This window comes from Octodon degus, unplaced genomic scaffold, assembly GCF_000260255.1.
Source record: "Octodon degus isolate 3935 unplaced genomic scaffold, OctDeg1.0 scaffold00162, whole genome shotgun sequence".
NCBI classification, from domain to species: Eukaryota; Metazoa; Chordata; class Mammalia; order Rodentia; family Octodontidae; genus Octodon; species Octodon degus.
In genome coordinates, this window is record NW_004524738.1 from 2,497,523 (window position 1) to 2,508,063 (window position 10,541).

Consider the following 10,541-nt stretch of genomic DNA (forward strand, 5'->3'; position numbering starts at 1 on the left):
AGCCCTATGCACCTGGGCTTGGAACAGTTAGGCTCCAGGAGGAAGCATGAATCTCAGGAGCTCTGTGTGTGTGACCCAAGGTCACTGCCCAAATGCAGATCAATAAGTAAGGCTAAGGCTGACCCAGGAGCCTCATGCCAAGTTCTGGGCCAGCTCTGACCCAGACTTGTCACTCTGTCCTGATGCTTCTGCCAAGCTCCAGGTCTAACCAGGAAAAAAGTGTCAATTGAGTTCCTCTCTTTTTGGCACCATGACAGCTATACAGGTGGCTTATCCCACTTAAAACCTCCCCAGATAAGGGCCAGCCAAATAGTTCAGTGGATTAAAGCACCTGCTTAGGCAGATGCATCAGCCAGGGCCAGGGTTCCATCCCCAGCATGCCATGCAGCCCCTGGGGCGCACTGAGACAGCAATTGAGATTGGGGGTGGTGGCGTGTGCCTGTAATCCCAGCTCTTGGGAGGCTGAACACCAGTGGATCACAACTATGAATTACTTAGTGAGACCCTGTAGACCCTGTCCTAAATACAAAAAATAAACAAAAAACCTCTCTGGATAAAGACAAATGTCCCATCTGCATAGGAGGAAACAGGTGACACATTGGGCCCTGGATTGCCCCACTGAGACCTGGCCAGAGCCAGAAGCTCCTCTGATGGGGCACAGGGATTTCTGGCTCCCACATCCACATGTGGGGACAACAAGGGCACCTTTTGGGCAGCTCATCTCCCCTCCCCGGCCCCAAGGGCTTGCTCCTCAGCTCAGCCAGGTCACGAAATATCTTCCTGGTACTTGTGCTACAGAACGCAGCCCCCCAGCTCTCGACAGCCCAGCTCAGAGGTCCCAGGCTGGGGCAGCCCTGCACCGTGAGGGTCATTGACTCATTCTGCTTCTAGAAGGCTAGGGGAAGCAGAGAGGGCTGCTCTGAATTCCAGGCACTTCCCAGGGCTGGGGTTTGGGACAAACACCTCTACCTGTCTGATCGTACCTCACTGAGCTACAGGGACTGCATCGCGCAGCCAAGGCCACACCGCAGAGATGTCCCCCAACTGTTAGTCCAGGCACTGTTGGACGAAGCCCAGGCAGAGGGTGCTATCTCAAACATACTGCTGATTTTCACCCTACAAGCAGCCCAGCTGAGGTGGAAATGATCGCCTCCGCTTTACAAAGAAGCTGTTGACCCTCAGGCATGTGGGAACTCCTGAGTCTCAGCTGGTTTTGACCTTGTGGCTTAGCAGGGGTCTTTCCATTCAGCCAGTAGAAACTGCTGAGGGCACTCAGCTGTAGCCTAAACCGTAGTGGGTAGCCCCCCATCAGAGCTGGGGATGGAGTGCTCTGGGCCTGCAAAGGATGCCATGGCTGTCCTCTTACTCTAGTCAGAGGAGCTGGCCCGAAGAGGAAGCAAGGCCACTCCGCCTCCACAGACAGGATGCTAGGACATACTTGTGTTCATCCCACATGATGTTTACACTGCAGAGGAGCAGGTCTGGGCATTTTCAGAAGGTCCCATGTGAACCAAAGACTCCATCCCACCCTACCCCTAAGCTGGACCCTCTCCTGGCTCCAGCAAGCAAGACGAAGCAAGAAGAATGCTGGGCTGGCACCTACACCTGGCCAGCCTCCTGACCTCAGGCAGGACCCGAACCATATAAGATACCTTTCTTCACCAATAAAGTGGGCAACAGAACACTTCCTACCTGCAAATGCATTGCAGTGGACAATGGGGGGAAAGTATTACCAAGCAACGAGGTCTAGAACCTACCAGAGAGTGCGAGAGGCCTCAGCCCTCTCCCTTCTCTGCCAGCCTTGGCCTGCTTTTCAGTGCCACTCCAGATGCCCTCCTGGAAGCCCACCAAGACTCCTGGGCCCACAGGGCTCTGAGAGCATTGGATTCCATCTGAAACTGTTCTCTACGTGTCTTGTGAGTATCCCTGAGTGTGGGATTCCCAGGGCAAAACCACTCTGCTGGAGCTGTTCAGGGTCCTTGTCAAGGTTTATTTAAAACACCAATCTCTGACATAGCCACAAAGCCACAAGAGCCACCCACTAGCCTGGATCTCCATGGCTAAGAGCCATGGCCCCAGGGCCAGACAGGCCTGTGGACAGATCCTGGTCACTCTGTAACCCTGAACGATTTGTGGACCCTCTCTCCACATGTCCTCTACTGTAAAATGGAAAGGCAGCCATACAGAAACGCAAAACAGACCCCAGAAGTGACCCTGCAATGAGGATCACTAGGCAGCTACCCTGGTAATTGTGACATGGGGGCAGGGGACAACCCTCTGTCACCCTCTCTTCTCCTACCTGTGTGGAGTCTCTAGTGCATGCAGACCTGTACCCTGTGGCCTGAGGGAATGTACACAGACTGCTGCAGGTACCCTATATCCATCTTTTACCCCAGGGGATTTGCAAGTGAGGAAGGTCCTGAGCTGGGGACACCATGCCTGTCCCCTCTGGAAGCACTGAGTTCCTTGGGCATGGACATCGGAGGAAATTACTAGGTCCCCACTTGGGGGGGTGAGATAGTCCCCAGGTTCCTTTGATGTCTTATCTACTGCCAATCTTCCATCTCCACCAAGAGGCTCTGGGGACATGGGAAATCCATGATAGGCCAGATGCCCAGGGCTGGGCACAGCTGAAGAGCCACAAGGTCCAGCCAGGAGCCCAAGGCCCCCGAGACTAGGCCTTCCCCTCCCCTTCCCAGCAAGTCCAGCCTTCCCTGGACCCCTCCCACCTGGCACGGTAGGGGAAGCGACCCCACATGGCCCAGATGTGCACACATGGCCTTCACAGGAAGCAGCAGAGAGCGCTCTGGTGCAGCTGGGCCAGTGGCATGTGCTGGGGTCTGCCCATCTGCCCCACATACTCTGCCCCCAGCCCAGATGCCTCTCACCCACCTGCAGCCCCACAGCCAGCCCTCTGCTCACTGCTGGTCCATGCATGGTGGATTTGACAAAACAGGAACCTGAGGGGCCCCCACATGTTACAAAGGGACAGTGTCCATGCTCCAGACAGTTGGGGAGCACAGCTGCTGAGAGCCAGGGCATTGTAGCAACTCAGGAGCTCTGATCCACCCCAGGCTCTGTGGAGACAGCAGCACTCAGTCGGCAGCCCACCAAGGTACTACCACCTGGAACCTGGAGAACAACACGGTGCACAGCATGGAACCTGAGAGGCCGTGAGTGGTGACACAAGGCTGCAAGAGCTACGCCAGCACACAGGTGTGTGTAGCCACATTCGGGTGCACACATGCTCCCCCTGAGAGGGTCTGGGCTTGCTCCTGCTCACACACCCAGCTTGACCCTTTCACAGACAACTCTTCACAGAGGGAATGCGGAAGGGGACCAAGACAGTCTCATCTCAGAGTTCTCAGAGGGTGGCACCTAGCACCTGGGATACTGACCCAAACGCCAGGCTGGGAAGCATCTGGTCAGAGGGTGAATTTGTCATTGTTCTTAAGCCACTGGATCATCTTAGACAAGTCCCTTCCTCCTCTGGGTCTCAGTTCAGCATGCTACAGAATAGGTCCATCCAGTCCTAGCAGGAAGTCATTGAGATCCAGAAGAATTTGCTCCGGAGAGAAGCAAAAGCCATGGGGGAAAATGACATGTGGCAGACACTGGAAAGCATCGCTATTCTCTCTCACAGCACTGAAGGAGGCAGCTGGCTGGAGGGCAGAGAGGGAGCTGGCCTGCCCATCCAAGGACCCAGCTGTCAGCCCTGTCCACTTCTCACCAGCTGTGAGGCTGTGGACATGGGGCCTCCTAACCGAGGGGCTTTCCCAGGGGCCAGGTGAGCAGGTGGCCAGACATCACCCTGCCATTCTGTCATACTGGTCCTGTGGCCCAGACTACAGGGCGCCTCACAAGCTGCCGCCCCCACCCAGGCATTCAGGCACAGAACTGCCAGTCCAGGGTGGGACTGACAGTTCCAGTGGGCCCCCTGCCCAGGGTCCCAGCTGGTGTGGCCATCGGCAATGGCCTAGCCTGGTTTGTGACAGACACCTGACTCCCATGCCATCTCACTGACCACACTGCTCTCTTGAACTCTAGCAAGGAACTTTGGCTCAAAAGCTAGAGAGCCCTTTCCCCAAGGTATCAAAGTCCTTTGCCCAAATGCCCACAAGTAACACTGTTCCTCCTTACCCCTAGGTGGGAAAAGAGAGGGCATTCTAAAAAGAAAATTCTGGTTTTTGAAATGTGTTGTGCTTGGCTAAAGCCCAGAGAGGTTGAATAACTCGCCAAGAGTCAAACAAGAAATCAGCTGCAAAGCAAGCAAAAAACTTCACCCATCAAACCATCACACCCACCCCAACCCTCCCCACTATCTAGGCCGGGGGCTCACTACCCCTTTTCTCGATTCCTACTCTTTCTAAGCAGATGAGTTTAGAACTCCAGACCAGTGCCCAGCTTGTCTAAAGTGAATTTGTAAACTGTCCTCTTCTGTAGGCAATAATTCCTGAGTTAAGTATTCCCCCACCACCCAGCAGGGCCACCATCTGGGGAAAAGCAGACCCTCCAGCCCCAGAATGAGAAGCCCCCAACTCACCCTGAAGATCCCAGGAAGGAAACCCCCACCAGCTGCAGCCAAGTCCTTGCAGAGCCCCTGCTTCCCCTGGAGGAAGGGACCACCAGCCAACTCCAGAAGCCGCCCTTGGGGTGAGGGTGCTGGGTTGGCCTGGTCCTCAAGGCTACCAAGCTATGGGTCCAGAGCCCAGAGGAAAGGTGAGCGGCTCCCGACTGCCCCTTAATCTCCTGCAACCACAGGTCTGCACCTCCTCAGTGCTCTCCTCGTGGCCACCAACAGGGGGCCAAGACCCCAACCACTCCAAATGACCAGAGGAGAAAGGTCGTTCTCCCCTCCCCCTGCCCCAGACAGATTCTCACGTTCCCCTTCTCTGTTCCTGTTCCCCACCGCGTCCGAGGAATTCTGGGAGACAAATCCTCACTGCCATAAAAGTGAATGATGGGGACTGAAGTCAGGCGTGCACACCGGGTTCCCCTGGGGCAGGCTGCTGGGGTGGGCCATGGCCGGAGATCTCCAAAACCGACCACACTTAGCAAACCAAGATGCGCACCAGCGCTGATTGCGCGGGTCTGCGTTCCGCTGGATCGCGAGCGGCCAGCTAGCCAGTTAAATGCCCCCTTAACCAGCCTACGGTCCCTGGCCCAGTATCCAGCCAACCCATTGCGCCACGGTGCTGAGACTCTAGGTGTACCTGCTTCCTGAGCGCCTCGAAAGCCGCGCTGATGGTGTGCACGCGCGTCCGCTCGCGGGCATTCGCCAGGAGCCTGCGGGTCTGCTGCAGGGCTTTGATCTCCGACGAAGCCGCTGTAGCTTCGCCTTGCCGTCTCCTAGGCGACGCTGAAGAATCCGGGTGGTTATCGTAAATTACGTGTGAAATTGACGAGTAGGAACTTTCCCCCGGGCGCGTGGGGGGCGAGGGGCGCACAGGGGACTCAGCTGACGCAGGGGGTGCGGGAGGCGCAGAGAGCGTGGGGCGCGCGGGCGGTGCGCACAGCAAGATGCGGGGACGCACGCCCGGCTCCCGAAAAGACTGCGTCTCCGGACGCCCAGGAGCTAGGCCCGGGGGCGCTGGTGGGGGCGGCGGTGGCGTGGGGAGTGCGGGTCCCATTGCGCCCAGGGCGAAGCCGCGTCGCCGGGCGTCCTGTACCTCAGGTGCCCGGGCGCCCCTGCGTTCCCCTGCGGGGTCTGCGCCCACGGCTGAGGGAGCCCCCCGCGCCACTGGGGCTGGCACTGGGGCCAGGGCCGGCTGCAGCCGCTGGGTCCTGTCCCGCAGCCCGTTGGTGACGGTGACGGTGGCCGTGGCGCCGGGCTCTGGAGCTTCCAAGTCCAATCGGAAAGTTTTATAGCCGTTCGCGCGCCGTGCCGGCTCCTTGCCTTTCCGCCTGAGTTTCTTGAGGCCGTGCAGCTCCTGCACGCACATGGGCTTCCACGAGCGGTCCTCGAGGGCGGGAAGGGGCTTCATGGCGTCCCCGGCTCGCCCTTTCCCTCCCCACCTCTCCCCTCGCCCCGGGCAGCTGTGCCCTGGGCTCCGCGCGAAGCCACGGGCTGTGTGTCCCCAGCGCTCAGAGTGTCATCTGAAGTCCTGGCCGCCTCGCCAGCATTTCTGCAGCACGCCCGCTGCGCTCCATCTGTGTTTGTTTAGCCTCAGTTTACACAGAAGCCCGGTTGGCGAGATCAGTCAGCGCCGCCGCCCGGAGAGGAGGCAGCTCCCGCCGCCACCGCCTCCCCGGCCCGGCCGCCCGAGCCGCTGCGAGCGCCTTTAAAGAAACAGGAAGCATTTTTCAAAACAGCTGGGCTGCCGGCCGCCTCCTTTGTCCGCTTACGCCGGCCTCCCTCTGCCCCCACCCCCTGCCTCCTCCCGCGCTCCCTCCCCGCCCCCTACTCAAGTAGGGGGCTTCACTTTCCCGGGAGGACAGGCTGCTCCCTGCACAGCCGCCCGGTGGAGCACGTGGCTGCCGGTCCTTTGCCCTTCCCGAAAGCACGGCGGGGTCCCTCTCCACTCGGTGACAAGAAGCAGCGCTGGCTGTCCCCACTTAGCACCTTGACTGCTTCCTGCCTAGACTCGCCAAAGTAGAGATAGGCCAAGGGGACAGGTAGGGCTCCAGAGCTGCCAGCGATGCTCACGTCCCGCTTGCCCGAGGAGGGGGAAACTGAGGCTCCAAAACAATGAACTTGCCCAAGGTGACTCTGGAATCAAAAAGGCTGCATAGACAGCATCTGAGAGTCTGAAGTCGGCTAACCCCTGTGCCCTGCCAGGCCCAATTTACTTACCTGTGAGATGAGAAATTCAGAGAACTAATCTACCTGTCACAGCCTCACTGAGGAATGACAGCACCAGACTGGAAAGGTGCCAGTTCTGTGGTAGCTGCACTGATTGTTACTAATAACAGGCAGAACAGCTCCCCAGGCAGATTTCCTGGGTTCAAACCCCAGCTCTGCCACTTACTGAGTGACCTTGGGGAAGTCACTCAATCTCTGCCCATCCTCTCTCCCCTGTAGGACAAGAGTCACTGTCAAACCTTCCTCCTGAAGTGTCAGAGAGATTAACAAAGCATCTATGTGTGAAGGACTCAGCCCTTTTGCAAGGGCTATGCTGCCTGCAAGGGGCACAGTCTGATTCCCAGAACCCAGTCCACTGCCACCTCCTTTGAGATCCTGGGAAGAACCCAGAGGCCAGCGCAGGGCCTTTCTGCTGGCCAGTCTTTTCTCCTGCACACTTCATCCTAAAGGCTCCCACTCAGATAGACATGTGCAGGGGTTGGCTGAAGGTCCGGCTCAGGAACCTGGAGCTAGGCCAGGGGCCTGAATTGGCCCTGGCCTTTGAACTATCAAGCCCACGACTAAGCAAAGCCATTCATCCTGTGGGGGCTGTTTGCCGTCTCTGAGGATGATAATGATAATCCTGCCCACCAGTAGTGGGGAAAGAAAAAAGAAATCACAAATTGTAACAGGACTTTATCATGTGACTTCAAATACACACACACACACACACACACACACACACACACACTGTGTATTTGTGTATTCTTGACATTAATGAAGAAGGTGCTGCTACGTGCTCCTTGGGGAAACTCTTCCCCAGATATCCGCATCTCTCTGCACCCCATCCCTGTCCTTATGGCCAGTGTCCTGGGAAGGAGGCCTCAATCTCCTGCTGCTTCCGCAGCCCAGGCCCCCAGCACCCTGGCCTTGCTACCAGGCAGATACCACCCCTCTGCAGCACATGTGCGCCCTCCATGCTAACGAGAGGCTCCTCTGTCGCCACCTCTCATGAGCCTTTGCTTGCCCCTGGAGCTGCCACTTGCTGAGCCGTGCACCTGCTGGACTCCCTGGGTGGGCCCTGGAAATGCTGGCTCTTTCCTTCTTCCCTGTCCTGTGAATCAATGCCCTGCAAACCTTTGAAAGACACAGTCATGTCCTAGCAGACCTCTGTCTGCAGACTCAGTTCCGAGCAAAGGAGAAGACCCAGCTGCCCCAGTGCTTGCTCAGCCTGCCAGACAGTAGCAGACATGGAGAATGAAGTCAAGCCCTTCTTTTCCAGACCTGTTAAGGCAATGTGAGCCTTGAGCCTAGGTATTCTCTGTGAGATGCAAACAATAGTGGTGCAATTCTGAGGGCTGGTGTGACGTTTAACAGAGGCTGCATGTATAGGACTCATAAGGATGTCTGACATCGCTGCATGGTGGCATGAGGCACTCTGGATCAGTGCAGCTGTCCAGGCTACCCATATCCCCCATCTTCACCAGACTCGGTGCAGCTGTAGACTGGGTTCCCGTGGCTATTTGGGACCTGTAAGAAGCTCTCCCAGGGCTGAATGCTGTTCCTAAAGAGTCCAGGCTGTGCTCAGGAAAACTGCATCTTAGTTGAATGCCAAGGGCTCCACCCAAGTTGATCCCAAGTGGTTTCCTAACCCTCCCAAGGCAGTGACTTCATATGTGGTAGAAGGAAAGGACAGGATAGGAACCTCAGCTGTGACAGGTGGAGGTTGAGCAGGGCACCCTCTGTCACCGTGACACCTCTCCCATTGGACAAGTGTGGCTCCCTGAAGTTGGCCACAGGCAGTCTAAAAGAGATCCTCATGTTGCTGCTTACAAGCTGGGTGGTCTTATGCAGCTTCCCACCACCACCACCCCCTCTCTAAGCCTGGCTTCATTGGTCATTAGGGTGTTCTAACAAGCAAAAACCTTTGCCTCCTTGAGAAGTGGGGCAGAGACCAGCTGGGCAGCGCCCCCTGGTGGTAAAATACTACCGAGCCCGCACAGGATGTTGCAGTTTCCTCCACAAGGAACTTCTGCTGATGTGGGTCCTGTAATGACAGGAATGTGGATTTCCCAAATTCCTAGGATAAAAAAGCTCTCCAGGCTCCAGATGTCTTCGGATGGGATAATGCATATATCCCCCAAGACAACTTATGTTTCAATAAAACAATCCTCCACTATAGGTTTTCTGGAAGAACACGGTGGTGCTGTAGGAAGGTTCCACATCCCCTAGACAGCTGGCACAGGGAACAAAATGAAGCTAGGAATGGAAGCAAAGGCAAAGACTGAGCACTACTGCCATTAGAGCCAATGCTAGACAGCCAAGCAATAGTCATTTTCACCAGTCAGGGAGTGGCCACACCTGCCCATTTCACTCATCAACAATCCAGAGAGGGGAAACCCATTGCACAGATAAGAAAACCAAGACTTGTGGAGAAAAAAGGGGCCAACAAACAGGAAGTAACAAGTGAGATTTGAACCCAGGCCAACTCGACGTACACACACACACACGCGCGCGCGCGTCTTGAATGCTGTGCTTTACCCTCTCATGAGAGCCCACAGTCAGCCACTGGAGGCACCCGTGGGACTGGGCTCAGGCCACCAGCTCACCTTGCTCTTGCTGCCCACAGGCTCAGCCCCTTTGGCTCAGCCCAATGTCCTCTGGCTCCTTCCAAGTTGGGCTCATGTGGCCGCAGCAGAGCCTGGGTAGACCGCAGCATTCATGGGCAGGAACCCGGCCTGACCCTTGCAGGCCAAGGGGAGCAGGGGACAGGCAAAAGGAAGTCTGACTTAACAGGGTCCCATGCACTTAAACCACAGACCATGGTATGTCATTTCCCCATTCAACCCCTCACAGTGACTTCCTACCTTTCCCAAAGCTGTTTGTGCCACCGCCTCTTCCCTCCTTGCATACAAGAAGAGGTGGGTGGACTTGGGCTCACCTGCATCTGCTTTGACTAATGGAGCCCTGCAGGTGTGGTGCTCTGTTTTTCCAGAACTCACCTCAACAGCCCTGTAATCATGTGACAAGTTCAAGTGACTCTGCTGGAGAACGGCCTCATGGAGAATGACAGGGTACCATCTGTAACTCCTGGCACCTACTCAGTTGCCTACTCAGTGCCGCCTCCTGGCCCAGGATGTAGAGCAAGAGACATGGAGTGGAATCGGTAGTCACTAAACACTGGATAATCTGGGGCCAGAGAGGGCTGGTTAGAAAGCTAAATTGGGGAGGTTCCTACTGTCAGGAGTCCTCCTACTGAGGACAGGTAATCCCCAGCCCTTCCTTCACCCAGTGCCCATCTGCAGTGCTCTAGTACCACCTGTGGGACACCTACTGAGGCTGGATACTACAGTAAACAGCCTTTGGGGGACTGGCACTGTAGTTGGAGGAGACATGGGGTCCACCTAAAGGAGGGCTATTCCTGCAGGAAAGAAAACACCAGCCTGAGCAGGTGCAGGGTGATGGATGCCCCAGGAAATGTGTGCGAGCCAGGATGTAGGAGCAGCTGGGGGAACTTCCCAAAAGAAGGGGCATTTGGACCAGGCTGGAAGGAGGCAGGATTTCCCAGGCTGAACACTGCCATAGCTTGTTCCCACCCTTTCCCAGCACCCCACCCCATTTTGTCACCTCATCAGTGAGGCCTCCCCTCACCACTGTTTGTAATTGGAGCTGTGACCCTTTTCTGCTTGGGACCCCTACAGTGTATGCCTGACTCCTACATCATGTTCAATCTGCTCCCCGCTCGAAGCAGGTAGAAAGA

General features: G+C 56.5%; 1 protein-coding gene across 1 annotated transcript in view; it reads right to left on the reverse strand.

The window, feature by feature from the left end:
* The window catches only part of Atoh8 (atonal bHLH transcription factor 8), a 31,586-nt gene extending 25,263 nt beyond the window's left edge, over positions 1–6,323 (reverse strand). The window contains exon 1 of the mRNA XM_023702910.1: positions 5,214–6,323. Within this exon, the coding sequence (XP_023558678.1) occupies positions 5,214–5,984 (771 nt within the window). The 5' untranslated portion in view covers positions 5,985–6,323. The remainder of the gene's footprint in view (positions 1–5,213) is intronic.
* Positions 6,324–10,541: the final 4,218 nt, after the last annotated feature.